A 22,304-nucleotide genomic window follows, 5' to 3' on the forward strand; every position below is an offset into this window, starting at 1 on the left:
CGGTATTGTTGCTATGCATTATGGGATTGAGCATGCAGCATTTCCCAAACTCATCTGACTGTTAAATCCCTCTTTTGAAAATTAATGTTCCCCAGCATATGTTTTGGGAAATGTTCTGTAGACCCAAAGTGTGGTCCAGGGACTAGCAGTGTCAGCTTCACCTGGGAGAGTGTTAGAATTGCAGAATCTAGAGCCTTTTGGGTGAGGGTGCCCATTGTCCCAGAATAAAATCCAAACCCCCAGCTGGGCGTTTGCAGCCCTTTGTGGCCTGGGCTCCACCTGCCTCCCAGCCCCATTTTCCATCCACGCTGCACCAGGAGGCAGCCTTTGATGAAAGCTCCAAGAGGCACCTCTTTAAACACAGCTGTCCCAGCACCACTCCTGACTCACTGAATCAGAATCCCTGGGTCAGTGGGCCTTGGGAGTGCATATTTTTAAAAGCTCCCCAGATAGACCTGTTACATAGTCAGACAAGGGACCCCTGCAGACACCCTGTGTCTTTAGTCAGAAAGAACTGACACTTCACCAACACCCCTCCATGGAATACTGGGTACTTGAGCTATTCCTTGACCAAAACCTCATTTTTCTCATCTCTAAAATGGAGAACAATACTATTTCACAGGGTGATTTTAGAATTAGGTGAGATAATAGCTGTCAGCACTTACTAGAGATTAATTATTGTTATCATGATTGTTATTTGGGAGCCCAGAGGAAATTAAGATGCCATCACAGACCAAGCTAATAGGTCACCAGATGTTTGAATTAGAAGTGCTGTGCCCGGGGCTTGCCACTCCAGTAGCACTTACAGTGTTTATTGAGGTTGCTGCAACTGACTGGCTGATTGTTACCTCTCCATCTGTGTTCTCAACCCTGATATCCCCAATTGAGGAGGAGGAGGAAAGGAGCTGGGGACAGGGCAGACCACATACCTGATTGTTTTTCCCTTTTTGATGACATTTGCTCTGCATCTCTGGGGAGGCCTCCCAGTGGATCTGGAGAAGGGGGAAAGGGGAGAAAGGCTGATGCACTGACCCCAATACCCTTGCCTTTCTCTATTACCTGTGAGACCAGGGATAGGACCCCAGAAAATAGGGAAATTGGGGTGGGGGTTTCAGGAGGAGCATTGGGTGTAAAAGAGACCTGGCTGGGAAGGGCAGAACTGTCTGACCAGGGAGCTATGGAAGGCTGCAGAGTTTTCAGGAAATTGAGGCCCTGGGGAGCTAGATGAAGCTGGGGACCCTCTGGGTGGTGCAGGTTTCAGGGGCTGACCTCTTTGTGAGCCCCGTCTCCTATGTCGTGGGCATTGAGAGAGAACAGGGCGCCCCGGGCTCCCACCAGCAGCCTTGCTGAGGCCTCTTCCAGCAGCAGTGTTGAGTAGTTCTTGGCGGGGCCCTTGAAGTGCCGGGTCCCAGAGAGCTCTGCGGAGAACAGGAGCTGTGAGCCCAGTTCTTGGCCTGCCCCCAGCCCCCAGCCCCAGCCCCAGCCCCAGCCCCAGCCCCTGCTGCCTTTTGAGGTGGGGAGTTGGCCTAACCTTCATAGGGGATAGTCATCCGTGGGGTGGCATCTAGTTCTCTGGATGGTCTTCGTGGCAAGGGTCCGGGGACTGCAGTTGCTGTGAGGACACTCAGGAGAAGGGGCCAGAGCCTCCCCCACATCTTCCTGGGGAAGCCCAGACCAACAAGACCCCCAAGGGGAGCCAGGGCCAGAGTCAATGGGATGATGAGAAGAATAGTCACAGGGGTCAAGGTCCAGGGAGAGCACTTGAAAGGTCAGGGGTCATGGGGCCAGGGAGGGTCCTGGAATTGGGGGGACATGGAATCATAGGGTTGTATGGCCATGAAATCCAAGGTCAGAGGTCAGAGGATCACACGCTGCCTGTCTGCATCAAATACAAACTCCATGGTGAGAGTGAGTCGTTGGGTCAGAGGGGTTGTAGGTCACTGATGAGGTTTCCCTGCCTGGACAGCAGGGCTAGTCCTGGTTCTCTGAGATCTGGTTTCTGAAGGAAAAAAAACAACAACACAGGGAAAAAAGCCCTTTGATCTGTGTGTGGGTGGAGGGTAGATGACATTACCCCCAGACTACAGGGAGTACTGAAGGGAGGTGGCCAAGCATCCATAGAACTCCCACGCCAGGGTTGACTCAGTCATTCTGACACAGGAAGTCGGGTGGAACTTGCCCTCCTTACAAGACCCTTGACTCCCCCCAAACCAAACCCAAGGTAATAGTCCTTCTCTGACCAAGTCAGAAGCTTAGCTAGACCTCCATCTTGGTGGAGCTTGGGTTCTCAGGGAGAATGCCTTCTCCTCCCAACAATGAGACCCAGCTGGGCAGCAGCTGCCCTTGCTGCCTGCGGGGGTGCCTTATGCAGGAAGGCCTGGGCAGAGCCGGTTAATGGGTCTTTGTTTATTTTGTCCTGTTTTCTCTTTGTTTTTTCTTTTCCCGGGCCTGAGAGCTCCCTCTGGAATTTCTCTTTAATTAGATACTTCTCCTCAGCATTCCTCTTTGAGGGGGTGCACATCTCTGCCCTGCCCATTCGAGTCTGTACTGCACCCTCTGCCTAGGCATCTACACATGTCCCTACCTGCAAACAGGCACTCACAGGCATTGGGGGTATCTGCCCCCGCTGGCTGCATGAGTGTAATGTCTATGCAGGAGGCTCCAGTGTAAAAGGCCAGTTAACAGACATGAGCAACATGGAAAAGGCAAACAATGGGATCCCTGAGCTCTTGGCCACCTCCCCTGGCATATCTTGGAGACTATTCCCACACCTGGACCCTCCTTCAAGCCAACCAGCTGGGGATGGGATTGGGTAGGTGGCCTCCTCTGAGCCATGTAACAGGCCTGATCTCTGAGGTGGCTTCTGAAGACTTCCTGAGCTGGGCTAGGTGTGGAGGAAGCCTGACCCACCCAATCTCATCAGATGCTCCCAAACAGGGCCAGAGGGTCACTGGCCTCTCTTTTCCCTTCCAGGTCAAATATTAACTATGTGGCCTTGAAGAGAGGGGAGGGACCAGGCGCTGGCCAGAGGAAGAACAGGGATTTGGAGCGTTTATTTAAGAGGTAAAGGTCAGCACTGTAGTGGGCAGAGCCCAGAGGGGGGGGGGAATGGCATATGAGTAGAGAGAAGAGGGTCCCTGGACCACAGAAAGAGCATCAACTACTGGTTTAGGGGCTGGGGCAGCAGGAGGCCCCAGGCAAACTGCCCATGCTCCACTCCTCCCTGTGGAGGCACACCTATTTACCTTTGGGGCCTCTTATTTGCTTAGTGAGAAAGGAGGGGGGAGCCCTATGGCTAGGAGGAATCAGTCCTTAGGATTGGGCAGGAGGAACACAGCCCAGGTCAGAGGAACCACTCAGAGTGTGAAGCATGGCATACTTACACAGGTTTACACAAGAGTCACATGTGTCCAGAGGAGGGTGAGGTGCATGCAAACAGGTACATACACATATACATATGCAGAGGAGGGCTGTGAACACATGTACTCAGGAGAATCATGCACACACACATTCACAGGAAGGTTTGTGCACACATATGTTCACATAAAGGGCCTACCACATGTATTCATATGTATTCACATGTAAGGTTATAATTACAGGCCCATTCACTCAGCAGGTCACACAGCCTTAGAGGTTGACAAGGATGCTATAAACCCACATATGTGCATATGAAGAATTGTACACCATTCACAGTGGGTTCTGCACATATACACATATGTGGAGGGACATGCACACAAACTCATTGATATAGTGATTCAGGCACTGTCATGTTCACAGAAAGTTCAAGTACATGTATGTTCACAGTCCTCAAACACACAATTACATCCATGCAAATGTACATACAGATGTACCAGCATATGTACATACAGGGGTCCGATTCTCACTGCAGGCTTGGAGGCTGCAAGTGGCCACGGAGGGTGAGATTAAGAGCAGAACCCCACCTTGCTCTCCAATGTCCTAATTCTAAGGCCAGACTGTGTGTGTGTGTGTGTGTGTGTGTGTGTGTGTGTGTGTGTGGTGGGGGGAGGCTTCTGACCTCAGAGGCTCAGATGGGATGGGTTCATGAGTCAAGCCTGCTCTGCAAGGGAGGAAGGAGGCCCCTGGTTTAGTAAAGGAAAGATGGAATGGAACAGGTAACTTGGCACTCCTCTACTCCCAAGTATACTGCAGTTCTAGATATGGGAGTTGGGCCTAAAAACTGTTGGGAGAGAGGGCGGGGTTAAGGGGCAACAAGGCTTCAAGGTCTCCAGTCCACACCCCACACTCCACCCCTGGTTCCAGAGTTTGGGTTGCTCCCCAGGGCCAGCCCCCTGGACTCTGATCACCTTCCCACTAAGGCAGATCCTAGGGCAGAGGGAACTGAGGAGGGGAGACCCCTCACCACCCCCCCCACTCCCCACCCCCCGCAAGATCAATGTAGGATCAGCAGGCTCTCAATCTTCAATCCAGAGGTCCACCTGCTTAGTGGGGGAGGTATCTCCCTCTGCCCAATGGGATGGGATGGTGGTCTCTCCTGGCCTGAGAGCCCCTCCCCCGCTGCCTCCTTCCTCTGCCAGCTCCTCCCGGATTCTCTCCTTTCCTCAGGTCTAACCTCAGTCTCTACTGCTGCAGCTCGAGGACAAGCTCTCCTTCTATCCCGCCCGACATCAGGAGACGTGACCCGCATCCCGAGAACACTGTTCGCCAAGCGGCCCCCGCCCTGCACCGATCCCCGACTCCACGTTCCCAGGTCTGCACCCCGCGCGGCTGGAGGCCTGGCCCGCGCCCCTCTACAGCCTTTATGAGGGACGGGGGGACTTGGCGGTGAGAAAGGCCTAGCCCAGCTTGGAGGGTGGAATGGATGTGGGCAAGGCCTGGCCCGGTCCGCGCCCACCTCAGCCCAAGCACCTCCACCGCCCGCACTCCCTGCCTCTCTCACCTTTGCGCTCGGATCCCGGGCCATAGAGACAGCGAAGCACAGCGCACAGCTCCGCGGCCCCAAAGCACCAGCTGCAGGATGAAGGGGCCGCGGTCAGACGCGGGGGCGGGGTGGAGGCGGAGCCGGGGGTGGGGCGGGGACCTGGAAGGCGGGGCCGACCGGGTAGGGTGCCGAGTAGGTGCTGCTGTCTTCTTTCACTCCCCCGACCCTACACAGTTTCAAGCCAAGGCTCACAAACAGCTCTCCGACAACTGGCACCCCCGCCCCCAAGGCCCGCAGCCCCAATACTGCCCCCTGGTGGTAGCCTCACTACCCCCAGTGCCGTCAACGGCTGATAGTCCCCCTCTCCCTTCTAGGATTCCCTCCTGCTAGAGACGTACCAACCTGTCCTTTGGGGGCTTAAAACTCTCCCAAAGCCTGAGAGCCCGAGGCCTGTCCTCACTTCTTGCCACCCCCTGTGCTCCCTGCCTTGGGTGCGGAGGGTCACAGTACGTGGAGACCAAGCATTGGGTCAGCTCTGAACACAGAACAGGGTCTTGATTCTTAGCTCCAGGTCCCCGTCGCCTGGCCTGTCAGTCGAACGTCTGGGTGGGTGAAGGTCAGGTCTGGAGGGATGAAGCAACAGCTTGACCAGAAGTGCACACAGAAAATGCTGGTTTTGGGGATAAGTAAGCCACAAGCATTATTTGTACCTGTCCGCTCAACCAAATCTTAACTGGGGTGCACCTCCTCAGGGACTGGGTCACACCTGCCTCCCTTTCAGCTCACCTCGGGCATCTTTCTCACTCCAGATCTTTCAGTGAACCCCTCCTAGGCAATGAAATGTCCTGTCCTTCCTAAGTTCAGTCACCTTAATCAGTAGCAATCTAGGAAGCCCTCTCAGAATCAACTCCCCACCTCCTTTAATTCAACTAGAATGGTTCTCCCACACCATCTTGGGCCCTTCAGTTTGCCCTCAACTGAGGCCATGCCTTCTTCCCATCGCCTATTAAAGACCTCTCTAGGGTTTGAGTCAAACCTGAGCTCTAGCCATGACCTGGCCTGATCCTCTCTCTCTCATCCATGACAGTATTGATATGGGCCCAAGAGCAGGACCAAAATGAGGAGGGCCCCAGGGACATAGGTCACTGACTCTTGCATGTGCCTAGGAGTCTGTGCTCTGGAGGGACAGAGGGTGGGGGAACAGGTGAATGAGCACTGGCTTGAGAACAGGTGAAGATTCAAGAGGCTCTGTCATTATTTAACTTAAGGGACCCAGGGAGACACATCATCCTTCTTTTTCTGAATTCCTCAGAGCTCAGTTTGGCACTTCCTCATGTGCAATCTCATAGTTTGGGCTGCTGTGTGTGACTAGACAGCAGGCTCACATCACACTTCCACCTCCCCCAGCACTCTGCCAACAGGATGTGTGTATATGTGGAGGGGGAGGTAGCTGGAGAGAAATGCTTAAAGTGTACATACACATTTACAAAGAGTGCCCAGCTTTTTTTTAAAAAAAGTGTGCATTCATTCCATTCTGAGGGATTAATAGCTTATTTTAAAGATGGGAAAACAGGGTCTAAGAAGTTAAGTAACTTGCCTTGAAATTCTTCTTGTGCTTACAGAGGGAGCAATCAGGATTGGGAAAACCCGAGAAGGGAACAGGGTAGCCTGAATGGGGTATCACCAGAGCAAAGGCAGAAATGTGTAGGTTTGTATTGGGGGAGTAGGCAGAAGAGAAAGAGCATGAGAGAGGAAGATGAGTTTGATTTGATGAGATGGGAGGGTTCCTAGTAGGTAATAGAAGGGAAAAGTCAGCAAGTAGTTTGGAAAAGACCACAGAAGAAAATCCTGAAAGAGCTGAGTAAGGAAGTCCAAGTTGGGAAGACTGGGAAAGACATGGCTAAGAAGAATACATCTGCAGTCCTTGTGGGAAAGTGGGTTGGGGTGACAATGGAGGAGGGGCAGGAAAACTGTGAGCCCCAAAGGAGAGAAATTAAACTGCAGGGGTGCCCAGTGGGCTAAGGGACACATCTCGTGGTCTCACAGAACTCAGTGCCGACTTGACCTCAGGAGGTGGCAAGTAGGCCAGTGATTTGGTGGTAGGTTCAACATCCCACTCACCTATGCTGTGTGAGGCAAGCCTTTCTCCTCGAAGGTGCTCCGACAGCAGACTCAGCACCTCACCATTTTCATCTGAACAGAACTATAAATCACAATGCTGAGTTCCAGCATGGCACTTGCTACACTGTAGTTGGGCAGATACTTCAGTACCTCTGATAATATTCAGACCACAATGTATTTCTCTCTGCTGTCCTCCCACTTCAATCTCTGAATCTAATGAAATGATCAGATGTGATGGCGATTAATGAAACTTTCTATAGTAAGCCCCTGTGATTGATAATACTCCTTTTTGCAAATCAAGCTGATGAAATATGAATGAAAAGAAGAGGGACAGCGGAAGAGACTCAAAAGCAAACCAAGAAATTAATCCTAACCTAGCTATGAATTTGTGTCACAGGCAGGGACACAGGAGGTAGGTCATTCTTTGAGCAGGTTGTTACTCATCCTTAAAGTCACCACCTTGTCTGTTTCACAGTGTGGCTGTGAGAGGATCCCATTTGAAAACCTGGTATACTTCCCAAACAGAACGCAAATGTAGGTTTTGTATTTGCTAGGCTGTTCTCCCCAGCTCTGCTGAAGGAAAGTGGCTGCGGGTAGTGCGGTTGTCCTCAGCCACCTACACACCAGCATTTGGCTCCAGGCTTGGCAGAGCAGTTACTCACTGTAGCAGGGATCCTCGGTGTAGGGGGTAGATATGAACTCCTGAAACTTGAGCAGAGGTTCCCTGAGGCAAAAAACCCAACTCTGGCCTAGTCAAGTTGTTCTGCTTGCTGTTCACTGTGGCAGCATTTCTGTTCCTGTTTTGCCATCTCCACCTCTGGCTTGCCCAGTACTCTCCCTTTAGGTGGTGTGATCTTTACTTTGGCCACATTACAGCTGAGGTGCTGCTTCAGCAGGGACTGTCACCAGTGCAACAATGCTGTCGTCTTACTGATCCACAGTGCCTCAGAAGCCTGTTTTGCCTGTTAAGTTTTCCTCCCAGCCAGTCGTCTTGGAGTCAGACCCAAAGCTGGGCCTTCTGGTTTGACCTCTCTTGACTCCAGCCTGGGGAATGGTTAGCAAGGAAAAGGGAGTGTCAGGACATGTCCACAAAATGCTGGGAAATCACCACCCACCACCCCTTTCTCGGCTTTAGCATGCTGGGTTTTAAAAAGTCACCACCTTAATTTTTTACCAGCAGAGGCAGAGCTGGACAGAGAAGCCTCTGGGGCTCACTGGATCAGAAAGAACAGAGCATGCATAGTTTCAAGAGGTATTTGCTCAGATGTCAATGAAGCCCAAGTGCCTTAAAACCAGTTTTGTCATCTGAGAAGAGCCTCAACTTAGAGCTAACTAACAACAGTTAGCATTTATTGAGTTCTTGCTATATGCCAGGACTTTGCTAAATATTTTTCATGCATTCGCTCATTTAGCCCTCACAAACTCATTATTCGTTTTAGCAGATGAAGAAACTAAGACACAGAGAAGTTAAGTAACTTGCCAAGGATCAAACAATTGTCCTGGTGAATCTGGGATTTGAGGTCAGGACTGTGCTGCCGTCTCCCAGTTCTTAGGCAATGTCTCTGCTTTTGCCTATGCTGTTACTCCTCCACTGTCAGAGAAAAATGCTTACAGGCTGTCTCCTTTTAACTAGCCTGTCAGAAGGGAGAAATATTAACATGGTACTGAGACCCAAGGCCCCTGGCAATCATGTTTAGCCCTTCTATGACCTCACAACTCCTGTGAGGTGGTGCCAACCAATGTCCCCACAGCTGGTATATCCAGAGCTGTATCTGCCTGGCAGGTTGGAAGTGATCCTGCCCTGCTTCCACACTGTACGGCTTCTCCTGGATTCTAGAACAGGGGTGTCAGGCCAAGAGTATTATTTTCCAGTTCTCTTTGCCCAATAACATAAAGTATTTTCACCTGGATACCAGAAGGTAAGATTCATGAGAGCTCTGTTTGTTGTTCACCACTGAATCCTAAGAGTGCCTAGCAGGTAGTAGGTAGGGACTCAACAGTTGTTGAACATAGTGAATGAGGTAATGTAAGAATGAGATTATTGAATTCCTAACTGCAAAGTATATAGCAAATTATTAATTGGTTATATAAAAGTGAACTATATACAACTATGGTTTTAAGTATTTATTCCAGAAACAGGAGACATCAAACTAAAGACTGCCTGGAGAATCCAAATCAAGAGGAAGAAAGAAGCCCTAGCCAGTTTGGTTCAGTGGATAGAGTGTTGGCCTGAGGACTGAAGGGTCCTGGGTTTGATTCCAGTCAAGGGCACATGCCTGGGTTATGGGCTCAATCCCCAGTGGGGGGCGTGCAGGAAGCAGCCAATCAGTGATTCTCTCTCATCATTGATGTTTCTATCTCTCTCCCTCTCCCTTCCTCTCTGAAATATATATATATATATATTAAAAAGAGGAAGAAATCAGTTTAAAAAGCAGGGAATGGGGCAAGTGAAGAAACAGGACATTCCAGATACTTAACTATCCCCACTCCCAAACAAATATTACTGAACACATGTTCAAACTGAGAAAAAGCCATTTTAATAACACACACATACATTCATAGGACTTTAAACAAGATGTAGTATAAATCTTTAAAAAAAAAAAAGGAAAGAAAAAGAAAACCGGTATCTCCTTGTAAACTGCCTAGGAGCTGGTGGATTAACTGGCTGACAGGACTGCCCAGGGAAAAGAAACACACAGATTATGAGGTGCACCAACACTGTTAAGAAGTAATAAATAACCACAGATCATGCTCTACATGCCCAGCCATCTGCACCCTAATCTTGCCTCCGTGGAGGCGAATCAGGACAGTCCTTCCCTAATTTTCAAACTCAGTCACTTGTTAATGGATCAACTCTTAAGTTTTTATTTTAAAATGTAAAACTTATTCTTGGTTTAAAGACTTGACACATTATTACTGGCCAGTCCCCACCAACTATACTTGCTTGACAGAAATAAAAATGCAAAAGTTCCAACTGAGCCTGGATGACAACACACCATTTTCTCTCTTTTACATCTGGGGAGATATTTGTGAAGTCAAAAGCAAGCTATTACTTGTATCTCAAAACAAAAACAAAATGCCAACCTTCCAAAAGGTGACAAAGGCACCAATGCCGTCAGGAGATAGACAGAAATGTACAAATGCTGTTACTTTACTGCTACATAGATGCATTTTGTGCATGGAGAGCATCTTCACTTAACATGATATAACGAATAGAATTGTATTTTCAGATAACAAGAAAAGCAGTTTAGAAAAGGCAAACAGTTACACACAAAAGCATAAACACTTACAAATACCTTAAATTTTAGCTTGCAATAAGGGTAGGAAGTTTGACATACATATCCAGAAAATTAGACAAGGTGATTTTTTGGCACAGTAATAATACTGCCAAACACACCACCACTCAGTGCAAGCTTTGTTTGCCAAGTCCCAAAACTGGCCTGACATTCTCTGTGCAATGAACATTTTCTCCCCCACTACCATCCCATTCACTGGGTGGGCAACAACAGCAGGAGGGAGACAAAGCAAGGGGACTCAAGAGAGAGAAGGGTAGTACTTGATTTGGGAGAAAAACCATGGGCTACTTGTGCTAAAAGAGAATCACACAATTTTTATGAGAACCTGAATGCAAATACTGACTGAAATATGACCTGGAGACTGAAGACGTCTACCAGAGTCACAAGTACAAGAGTCCAAACCAATGTTTGGCCATTTATTTCAAAGGGACACATGAAGCATATTTCTCTAATGAAGAAAGATAATTAAAAATAGAGACTTTTCTTATTGGAACTGCTAAATAAAAATGTATCAAAGTGGTTTTAAATTTGATGGGCAGTTACCTGTTGAAACTGCAATATAAAAGGGTCACTTAAAAAAAAACACACCTGAATAACCCACTTGTCCCCCCCATCAATGTACACATTAGAAAATATTTACACACTGTAATTACAAGCAATATAAGCAGTATTTTATACTTTTGAGATTTTGTACACTTTACACAATGCAAAATGAGAAAAATATGAACACTTATAAAATTACACACAAATAATGTATCTACAAAGTATTAAATTACAGAGTGAAAGCCCCCACTGTTGGGCAGATAGATGCCAGAGTTTCAAGCTTCTGTCAAATATAACTCTTTGTATCTATCTCATTAACCGTAAGTGGCATTTTCTAACAATACCCTTAAGAGGTAGTATCAAGTTAATATTCTTACCAGTAAACTCAATACAGAATAAAACTTTTGTTGGTCTGACAGGGTTCTTAGGAACTGAATTTACTTAGTCTTCCCTAGAAAATCTCTAACTGCTCAATGCTTGACATGGGCTCAAAAGTTACTTATGCTATTTTAAATGATAAATTAAAGATAAAATGTTTTTTACTCCTAAGCCTCAATTCAGAGGTAGAAAGCTAATTTTCCAAAATTTATTTTCTCCTCTATCAAACTACAAACATCAAGTCCAATTCCCTTCCCCATCATCTTTCCCCCCACAATTGGAGACCTCAGAGTGCTCAGGATAGCTAGCAATGTCATCCAAGTTAATACTGAAAGAAAAAAAGAAGTTGGCATTTTTTTTTATGAAAGAAACCCTCCTAAAAGGGACACTCAGTCAACAAAAGAATTTTTCAGAGCTAATAAGAGTCTATTACTACCAAGGGCTTCAAAGGGCCCTTGGGCTAAGACCAGCATATGCATTTCTACTAACCCTCCACCATTTAAACCAAAGGGTGGCTTTCCAGTGTTTAAGAATTTAGAGCAGCTGTGGTTTTTAAGTGCAACAACTTTAAAATACAAGCACAAACACACGTGTATGTGCAAACACATGTGGCAATGTTCTAAGGAATAAACACCATTCAGGTTTCTGCCAAGGTTATATACTCATGAAAATAAGGTTTTGGAAACATGTTCAGATATTTAAGCTTTTACAATACAGACACCTCTGTAATATGGCTACTAAGGGGCCAGAATTCTAAGATTTAGCCAAGATTCTATGATTTAACCGGTATTTTAAAAAATGCACTGGAAATTAAAACAAACTGCATATGAATGTTTTGGCATGAAAACAGAGCCACTATTTTATAGCTTAACCTTTGCCCCTTAAGGGGATCTGAAAATATACCTTCTATTTCTCAACCATTTAAATGTATTTTAAAAAACCTAACAGATTTATAATCTTGAATAGTGAAGGAAAATGCATGGATTGGAACCTCCTATGGTCTGTAGGAGTTACAAGAGATTTACCCTTTTTGTTACTAAAATCATTTGTAAGCTTTTCCATTAAGTTTTAAAATAACCAAAAGGGAAAATTAAACCCAACTAGAACTTGGTCTTGGTTTCCATGTACAACTTCTCACATTGGTCCAAATCTTTTCTTACATATTTCATGTGATTATCCAAGTGCCACAAATACAATAAAAAACAAAACAAACCCAAACAAACAAACAAAAAAACAACAACAACACCACTGGCTTATCGTTTAACAGAGGAGTTAGTTAATAGGGGCAGATAAGACATGCAACTATAAGCTGCTTCTACTCTTCCCGCCTGTTATAGGATTCTACTCTTTTAAAAGGCCAATTGCCTTAATTCAACAGACTGTGTTTCATATCTGCTTCAGAAATGGCAATTTCTTTTATTACCAGCCTCAAACTAGATATTCCAGTGGCACACTTGCTGCCCATTTTCTTAGCATTCCGCTGGATTTTGTAGTAACCCTTTATACTCCTCTAGGAAAGGCTCTTATTGAATTTCTCTTGGTTCATATATTTGCTGTTGCAACTCCTGTTAAGAATCTGGAACCCAGAAGTCATGAAGTTGCCCCTAGAAAATAGAAGAGGGGAAAAAAACAGAATAAAGAAAAACCAAATTATGAATTAATCTTTATAACACATATTATCATCATCGAGTTTTAATAACAAAAGAAATAAAATCTTTATATTATATAATTCTCTGAAAATTTATGATAATCAGATTCAAGTTTCATATTTTGTGGTCTAACAATTAAAAAGTATAAAGTAAGTACAAGATGATTTCACCAACACACACATTTAGAGGGTGATATTTAAGATTAAGATTTCTCAAAGACTTCTCTAACAGGGCATGCATATCTTATGAAGGACACCAACAACAAAGGAGTCAAAATGTCATAAAATAGTGAGATTGCTTCCTAATTAATATTCAGTATTCCTGTTACTTTGATAAAAAATATAAGCAACGCCTAGGCCCTGGACCAGCAGCATTGGCAATACCTGAGAACCTGGTAGAAATGCAGAATATCTGAGGTCTAACTTCAGACAATGAATAAAAATCTGCATTTCAACAAATTCCTTGTTGATGCTTATGCACATTAAAATTTGAGAAGTTCGTTTGTAAACAAGCATGATGGCAAACTTAATAGCAGGTATTTAAACAATACCTCTCTTAAATAAAGTCTCCTTAGATATGACACCAAAAACATGACAAAAGGAAAAAAAAAAGATAAAAGGAAAAAAGAGATAAAACTGGACTTCGTCACAATTAAAAACTTTTGTTCTACAAACTATACCATCAAGACAATAAAAAGAAAACACACAGAATGGTAGAAAATTTTTGCAAATTATACCTATTAAGGGATTTGTATTTAAGAGTATAAAGAGCATTCTTACAATTCAATAATAAAGATAAAAACTCAATTAAAAAATGGGCAAAGAAATTGAACAGACATTTCTCTGAAGAAGCTATATGAATGGCTAATAAACACATGAAAAATGCTTATTAGTCATTAGAGAAACACAAATTAAAACCACAGTGAGATTCTACTTCCCACCCCTCATTAAGCTTTAGTAAAAAACAGATAACAAGTGTTGACAGAATGGGGAGAAATTAGAAACCTCAAATAGACTGGTGGGAATGTAAAATGGTGCAGCCACTTTGGAAAAGTCTGGCAGTTCCTCAAAACACTTAACAGAATTACCATATGACCCAGCAATTCTACTCCTGGGTTTATGCCCAAGATGTTTTCACTTGAGAAGATATGTTCACACAAAAACCTGTACACAAATATGCATGAAAGCATTATTCTTGATAGCCAGGAAATAGAAACAACTCGAATGCCCACCTAATAAGTGGGTAAATAAAATGTGATATATCCATGCAGTGGAATATTATTTGGCAATAGAAGAACATACATGCTACAACATGAATTCACTTAACATTATGTTATGTGAAAGAAGCCAGTCATAAAATACCATAGTATATTATTTCATCTATATGAAATATAAAGAGCAGGCAAATCTATACAGACAGAAAGTCTGTAGTTGTCTAGGGCTTGGTGGAATGGGAATAGTGGTTGGGGAATGGGAGTGACTGCTAGTGGATATGGGATTTTTTATTTATTTTTTTTTTAGTAACAAAAATGTTCTAAAGTTAGTTTGTGGTGATGGCTGCACAACTCTACATATACTAAAAACCACTGTAAACTTTAAATGTCTGAAATGTATGACATGTGAATTTTATCTCAATTAAGCTGTTAAGAAAAATGCTTCTTGTGAAATAACCTCCATTTGATGCACTTACACTTCTTGAAATAAATTAATGAATATAAAGCAAACAAAAAAACCCCCCAAACTATTATACTGGAGTTTTCAGTTTATCTTAAGATACATAGAAGTGCTGTCATATTTTTTCAAACAATATGAAGAAATACCAGTTAACAAAACTATTAAGAATAAATAAAACTGTTTAATAAAATGACACCTGAGTAGGCCGACAGTTCTGGATAATTTCCTGCCATTTTCCATGTATCCTGGCAACCAAGTCTTTTACCTTAAAAATATCAAATAGGGGAAAAGGATCAGATCAAAACATCCTCACCTAAAATCAATTTAAGGCTTGATACAAAAGATCTGATAATTGTGATAGGCCTACATACAACTCAATTTGATTTTTGTCAAGAAATAAAAAAATAAACTACTCATCTTCTGGAGGTGCTTTAAAATCAGTGATTAATAAGACTCATCACCATAATCTAAAATAGTGAACATTTAGGACTCCATTTTCCAATTAGATACAAAAGATCATCCACAAAAACATATTCCCTATCTTCAAGACACACACATTTTCAACTTGCTGGCTTTTGAACACTCAGAGAAGCTAAAGGGGAGCTTTTGTTATTGGGGCCCTAGGCTTAGGCTGTTACCAGCTTCTATATGAAAGTCTGAAGGCCACAAAGAATGGTTGTCATTTGTTCCTTTCAACATGATGAAGCTTCTTTAAATACGTGGTACATTCCTACATTTGGAGGTTTAACAAGTTTTTATGTAAAACTTAAATTTTCCTACCACTCTAGAGATTCTCAATTAGGTCTTGAACATAACAGCCTGAGAAAAACGTTTTAAACAAGTCAGGAATTTTATAGCTACTTCAAATTTATAAAGTAAATTACAAGATCTTTTTTTTAAATATACTTTTGATTTCAGAGAGGAAGGGAGAGGGAGAGAGAGAAACATCAATGAGGGGAGAGAATCACTGATTGGCTGCCTCCTGCACGCCCCCCACTCGAGCCCGAAACCCGGGCATGTGCCCTTGACTGGAAAACCCAGGACCCTTCAGTCTGCAGGCCAACGCTCTTATCCATTGAACCAAACCAGCCAGGGCGCAAGGTCTCCCCCGCACCCCCCCTCTCCATTTAGAGTTCAGTAGATTCAGTTTCTCTAAAACAATTACCACCTAGACTAGAGGCTTGTGGAGAGAGGCTCTCAACTATTTCAACTCAACTATTTCAGCAGGGCCATCCCCTAAACAATTTCCATAGACCTCTATGTTATTCTCCACTTTAAGTAAGAGGAGCCCTGGCACCAATCTATGTCCCGCCCTTGGCTTTAAAAAAGAAAAACCTTGGGTGGTCTCCTTTTACCATGTCTGTCAGCAGTAGCCACTACCACTGAGTTCTACGGGCCAGTAACTCTAGTTAGTATTCAAAAGAATGTGTGCTTCTGAAACTACAGTTTCCACTCTAGGCCAAAGAGCTATCCCCTACATGTATTTGAAAACCTGCAACCTGATACAGCTTTCTTAGTTGCTTATTTTTGTATTTTACTTAAATCTACTAAAATAAATACAGATACTAAATCCAAATGGGCTAACCTTTACAGCCAATTAATGTAAGATATAGTTACAAAGCAGATAGTCAACATTCAATGACTATTCAAACACAGGGACAAAAGGAATCAGTTTTGCATTATAAAAGCTAAAAGATGATTTGGAATAAAAATATTCTTAGAAGAAAAAGTTTTTTTAAAAAGTGTTAAGTTAGTGTTTCAGGAAAAACTGCCAAATAATTTTATTAATACTAAAGTTGTTTTCCTAACTCTATACTCATATACTTAGCTTTTTTACTCTTTGAATATACTAAACCTTTAAGGAAAAAGCTTAGCAAGCTTACTGCTAAATCATTTCCATCCTAGAGCTCAGACTGGCTGATGTGTAGGACTGAGAGATTTGAAGAGTCCTTCTTCCTTTAACACATTCTTAGATGGAATATTCAAAGAATAACACCTACCTTATTTCTTCTCTATGAACAAAACAAACTTTTATAACCAACATTTTAAAACTTTTATATTTACTTAAACAATGCTTTAATCCTTTAAGTCTACTTAAACATAAAGGTCTTAACTTGTACATAAGTTTCATTAATAGTAGAAGAATTTTCCTCATCTGTCAGGAATTTTAGAATAGAAAGCATAGTAAAATTTCTCTTCCTCAAATATTAATGTAACCAATGTTTAACAAACAAAAAAACATGTGAAAAATGAAATGTACACTTACCTTAGTTCTATAAAACAGTCTTGCATCTTCCCTAATATCACACTTAACATGCTTTTCCAAAGCCCCACAGAGGTGCACAAAGTGTTTCTGTGCAAAACAAACGCAAGGAATGAAAACAACTCTGAAGCATTACAAATTACTAAAACTCAAAAGCATTTAAAAATTTACCATTCTCCAGTTAGCAATCTCTGATTTAACCACCCAACACAACAGCAGTCGTATCAGTGAAGTAATAACTGCCACAATGGTTTTTTGCTAGTTAATGTAAAAAGATATACACAATAATAGCCTGGCCAGTGTGGCTCAGTAGTTCAGCACTGACCTATGAACCTGGAGGTCATGGTTCAATTCCTGGTCAGGGCACATGCCTGGGTTGCAGGCTCCATCCCCAGTGTGGGGTGTGCAAATGGCAGCTGATCAATGATTCTCTTTCATCATTGATGTTTCTCTCTCTCCCTCTCCCTTCTTCTCTGAAATCAATAAAAATGTATTAAAAAAAAGATATACACAAAAATAAAAGTTGTTTTTTTGCTACGAATTGAAGCACATTAATGGAAATTAATCCCAGAGCCCAGACTGTGATGTAATGTGTTAAAAGTCCTTCCTTTAACACATTTTTTTCATAAAATATTCAAGTAACAGCTAACAAATTTTTCTCTTTAAACTATTTTAATAGTAGTTTCTTGAAAAATTAAGTGTCTTACCACAATGAGATATCACCTCACACCTGTCAGAATGGCTTTCATGAATAAAGCAATAAACAAGTGTTGGTGAGGATGTGGAAAAGGGAACCCTTGTGCACTGTTGGTGGGAATACAGATTGGTGCAGCCACTGTGGAAAGCAGTATGGAATTACCTCAAAAATTAAAAGTGAATCTGCCTATCACCCAGTGATTCAACTTCTGGGAATTTATCTGAAAAAACCAGAAACACTAATTCAAAAAAATATATGCACCCCTATGTTCATTTCAACATTTTTTTTTTTTTTTTAATATAAGAGGGAGAGAGAGATAGAAACATCAATGATTAGAGGGAATCATTGACTGACTGTCTCCTACATGCCCCCTACTGGGGACCGAGCCCGCAATCTGGGCATGTGCCCTTGACCGGAATCGAACCCAGGACCCTTCAGTCTGCAGGCCGACGCTCTATCCACCACTGAGCCCCAGCTAGGGCTCACTGCAGCATTCTTTACAATAGCCAAGATTTGGAAGCAGCCCAAGTGTCCATCAGCAGATGAGTGGATAAAACAGCTATGGTACATTTATACAATGTACTGTACTACTGGACCATAAAAAGGAAGAAAATTTTTACCCTTCGGGACAGCATGGATGGACCTAGAGAACATTATGTTAAGTGAAATAAGCCGGTCAGAGAAAGACAAATACTGTATGATTTCTCTCATATGTGGAAGTTAAACAAACTAAACTACCAAGCAAAATAAAGACAGACTCATAGAGAGCAGGCAGGGGTGCTCTGGTGGGCAAGGGTGTTGCGGCGGTTGGGGGGGGAGAGACGGAGAAGGATTGAGCAAAAAAGAAAAATTAAATGTCTTTCAAGTTTTAGAAGTATATAGCCCAAAACAGTCACTCTCATACATATACTTAAGTTGAATATACTAAGGTAAGAATGTAAATAGATACTTTTAAAAAGTTTTGTTTTTTTTTTGCCTGGCTGGCATGGCTCAGTGGTTGAGAGTCGACCTGTGAACCAGGAGGTTGAGGTTCAATTCCTGGTCGGGGCACATGCAGGGGTTGCAGGTTCGATCCCCAGTGGGGGCATGCAGGAGGCAGCCAATTGATGACTCTCTCTCATCATTGATGTTTCTATCTCTCTCTCTCCTTCTCCTTTCCTCTCTGAAATCAATAAAAATGTATTTAAAAAAATGTTTAAATTGACTTTTAAAGAGAAGGGAGAGGGAAACATTGATGTGAGAGCAAGACATCAATCGACAGCCTCCTGCACGCCCCCCACTGGGGATGGAGCCCCAAGCCCTTGCATGTGTGCTGATTAGGAACTGAACTGGCAACCTTTTGGTGTATGGGATAAAGCCCAACCAACTGGGCCATACCAGCCAGGGCTAAATGGTTACTTTTTAGGAGGGAAATGTGATAATAGCTATTTTAAATAATTAAAATTTGAAAAATTTATAACCTTTGATCTAGCAATTCTACGAATTTACAAAAATGCTTGCATAGGTTGGTAGAGACATATGAATAAGCATATCCATATTAATACTGTGTGTAATCACAAAAATATAATATTCAATAAAGGTTTTGAAATTATATAGTTTTTAGAAGTGCTTATATCTTAAAGCAGCCCTTTTTCAACCAGTGTACCATAAGAATTTTTTTTTTAAAGGGGAGAATGATTATTTTTACTTTTTAAAATATATTTTATTGATTTTTTACAGAGAGGAAGGGAGAGGGATAGAGTTAGAAACATCGATGAGAGAGAAACATCGATCAGCTGCCTCCTGCACACTCCCTACTGGGGATGTGCCCGCAACCAAGGTACATGCCCTTGACTGGAATCGAACCTGGGACCCTTGAGTCCGCAGGCTGACGCTCTATCCACTGAGCCAAACCAGTTAGGGCTACCATAAGAATTTTTAAAACATGCAATACCTGACTATTTAGTTAGGGGCACTGACCGCTTTTCCCTTAGAGGATCAAATAAAAAAAAGTGACGATATCCAACACAATAATAGCCATGAATGAATCAAAATTGTACCTATTTGTTTAGTTAGGCTGGCAAAAATATATATATTTGGTGTGACACAGAATTTTATTAATTAGTTTATATGTGCCATAAGATAAAAAAGGTTGAAAATAACTGTTATACAGCAAATCCAAGGTTAACTTTTACTAAATTTTCTCCTACAAAAGAATTTTCATAAATTGGTACATGGAAAACAGTATGGAGGTTTCCCCCCAAATTAGAATAGAACTATCATATGACCAAGCAATCACTCTTTTGGATATCTACCCAAAAAATCTGAAAACAGTTATTTGTAAAGATATATGAACTCCTATGTTCACATGGTGGCCAAGACATGGGAACAACCTAAGTGTCCTTCGATGGATGATTGGATAAAGAAGATGTGGTACACATATACAATGGAATATTACTCAGCCATAAGAAAAGATGAAATACTGCCATTTGGGACAACATGGATGGATCTTGAAAGAATCATGCCAAGCAAAATAAGTCACACAGAAAAATATAAGAACCACATAATTTCACTCATGGAGATATAAATCAGAAAGCAACAAATGGACAAACAAAACAAACAAAAAACTCATAGACACAGACAACAGTATGGTGGTTACCAGAGGAGAATGGAGGTGGAGTGAGGTAGAAGGTTAAAGGGGTTCAAATATGTGGTGACAGAAGATCTGACTTTGGGTGGTGAACACACAATGCAATATATAGATGATGTATTATAGAACTGTACACTTAAAACTTATATAATCTTTTAAAAAAATGTTTTTATTGATTTGTAGAGGGAGAGGGAGAGATAGGAACATCAATGAGATAGAAACATCTACCGGCTGCCTCTTTCACGCTCCCTACTGGGGATCAAGCCCAAAACCTGGGCATGTGCCCTGACTGGGGATCGAAACTGTGACCTCTTGGTTCATTGGTTGATGCTCAACCTCTGAGCCACACCAGCTGGGCAAAACTTATCTCATTAACCAATGTCACCCAATTAGTTTAATACAATTAAAAAAGAATGTTCATTCATTCATTCCATCAATAGTGACATTTATTAAAAACAACAAAAAAAAACTATTTAAAACTACTTACCCGTTGTCCAGAAGAAAAAGAATGGGAACAACTAACTTCACCAACTAAATGAAGAAGAATGTAGGTCAGGTAATATGCCTATTAGAGAAATGAATAAAATGAACACCCATGAAATTAGCTAGCATAGATATCACTCCAGTTTACACATTGGGAAAGCTGCCCAGGAAAGATTAAGGATTTGCTAAAGTAAATCGAGTAAGTACGAAAAAGCCATGCATTTAACCCAGGCTTTCTGATTTCTAACGCAAGTGCATTCATTTTACCTCACAACTGCCCAAGGGCTACAAAAAAATATTCCCAGTATTAAATTACCAATAACCATCCTTTTTTAACCTCAACCTCAACTCTCAAGTTTACTGAAGAATTTTGTGATAGTAACATTCACTTTATAGTACTCTCTAAATGCCTATGCTGTATCAGTCTATGGTTAGCAAGGTGGCATCAGTCATGCTCATATGTACTCTTTTTGAGATGATCTATCTTCAGATACCTGCTTTTCAAGTTCCAAATGAAGACTGTCATCAATGATGCCATTTGGTTGTTCAGCTCTTTTCTTCAAGACCATTTTCTTCAATAAATCAGAAGGCTTCATTTGTACAAGATACCGATGTAGGACTGATATCTATCAAAAGAAAGACATTGAGTAATATTAAGCAATACAGTTGTTCTTTCTCAGGCTATTTTTTTTTTTTTTTTAGTGTGTCCTCTGTTCATTTTGACTTCTCTAATTTTGGCCCTTTAACTAATAACAATTTCTCTTCTATTTTAAAGTCCTCAATTGCTTAAAAGGGATTTTAAATTAAAGATTAGTGCTTGTAATTGAGGATAAAAGCTTAAGGAGGAGACCAAATGGCATTATAATAGAGATCAAAGAGTGTATTTTCTGTGAAATTATTTGAAAGTCAGTAAAACTGAATCTCTCTGTGAGTAGAAGTCACTGAATTTTTAAAAGAATTCCCTTTTGAAGGCAGTAAATATCACTGAAAGGACTGAGAGATATTTGATAATGACCCTGGTGACTCAGAAGTGGTCCCCAAGTATCTGGAATCAAATCTACCTCAACTCCACCAATGCAGCTGTTTCTTTTAATCTCTGTCCCATAGCACCTTGTGCACACTTCTATCACTGCTCTTACTACACTGTACCACAATGGTTATTTTTTTGTTTGTTTGTTTCAATGACTTAGGTTATGTTTTCAAGGGCAGAGTCTCTAATTCATCCCCCTCTCCCCCCAGATTATCTTGTACCAAACTGCAATTCAAACAAGAACACTACATCTAAATCCGGTTCTATGTTGAGTTTTCAAATATAACTATGAGTAGTCCCATTAGTACTATTAATGTTTGAAAAAAGCCTTCAGGACTTCTCAGAGTGGAACTTGCCTAGGACATGTTTATACACACTTGTGTATCTATGTGAATATTTACTACTGAATAAGTACTGAAGGGCAACAATATTTAAGCCAGGGGTCCTCAAACTACGGCCCTCGGGCCACATGCAAATACAAATATTGTATTTGTTCCCGTTTTGTTTTTTTACTTCAAAATAAGATATATGCAGTGTGCATAGGAATTTGTTCATAGTTTTTTTTTTAAACTATAGTCCGGCCCTCCAACGGTCTGAGGGACAGTGAACTGGCCCCCTGTTTAAAAAGTTTGAGGACCCCTG

General features: G+C 42.3%; 2 protein-coding genes across 5 annotated transcripts in view; both read right to left on the reverse strand.

Moving 5' to 3' along the window:
* SEMA4G (sema domain, immunoglobulin domain (Ig), transmembrane domain (TM) and short cytoplasmic domain, (semaphorin) 4G) overlaps positions 1 to 5,038 on the reverse strand; it is a 12,402-nt gene extending 7,364 nt beyond the window's left edge. For 2 of the 4 annotated variants that reach the window (XM_005885329.2, XM_005885330.2), the window contains exons 1-4: positions 4,919 to 5,038; positions 1,532 to 1,999; positions 1,270 to 1,418; positions 930 to 992 (exon numbers count right to left, since the gene is read on the reverse strand). In XM_005885329.2, the coding sequence (XP_005885391.1) occupies positions 930 to 992; positions 1,270 to 1,418; positions 1,532 to 1,655 (336 nt within the window). In that variant the 5' untranslated portion in view covers positions 1,656 to 1,999; positions 4,919 to 5,038. Of the gene's footprint in view, positions 1 to 929; positions 993 to 1,269; positions 1,419 to 1,531; positions 2,000 to 3,867; positions 3,899 to 4,918 lie in introns of all 4 variants that reach the window. The other 2 variants (XM_014532718.1, XM_005885332.2) reach the window with 2 other exon arrangements.
* A 4,497-nt stretch (positions 5,039 to 9,535) lies between these two features.
* Positions 9,536 to 22,304, reverse strand: part of SLF2 (SMC5-SMC6 complex localization factor 2) — a 46,416-nt gene continuing 33,647 nt past the window's right edge. The window contains exons 18-20 of the mRNA XM_005885338.2: positions 16,827 to 16,913; positions 14,757 to 14,825; positions 9,536 to 12,842 (exon numbers count right to left, since the gene is read on the reverse strand). Coding sequence (XP_005885400.1) covers positions 12,807 to 12,842; positions 14,757 to 14,825; positions 16,827 to 16,913 — 192 coding nt within the window. The 3' untranslated portion in view covers positions 9,536 to 12,806. The remainder of the gene's footprint in view (positions 12,843 to 14,756; positions 14,826 to 16,826; positions 16,914 to 22,304) is intronic.

Source organism: Myotis brandtii, unplaced genomic scaffold, assembly GCF_000412655.1.
Source record: "Myotis brandtii unplaced genomic scaffold, ASM41265v1 scaffold902, whole genome shotgun sequence".
Taxonomy (NCBI): Eukaryota; Metazoa; Chordata; class Mammalia; order Chiroptera; family Vespertilionidae; genus Myotis; species Myotis brandtii.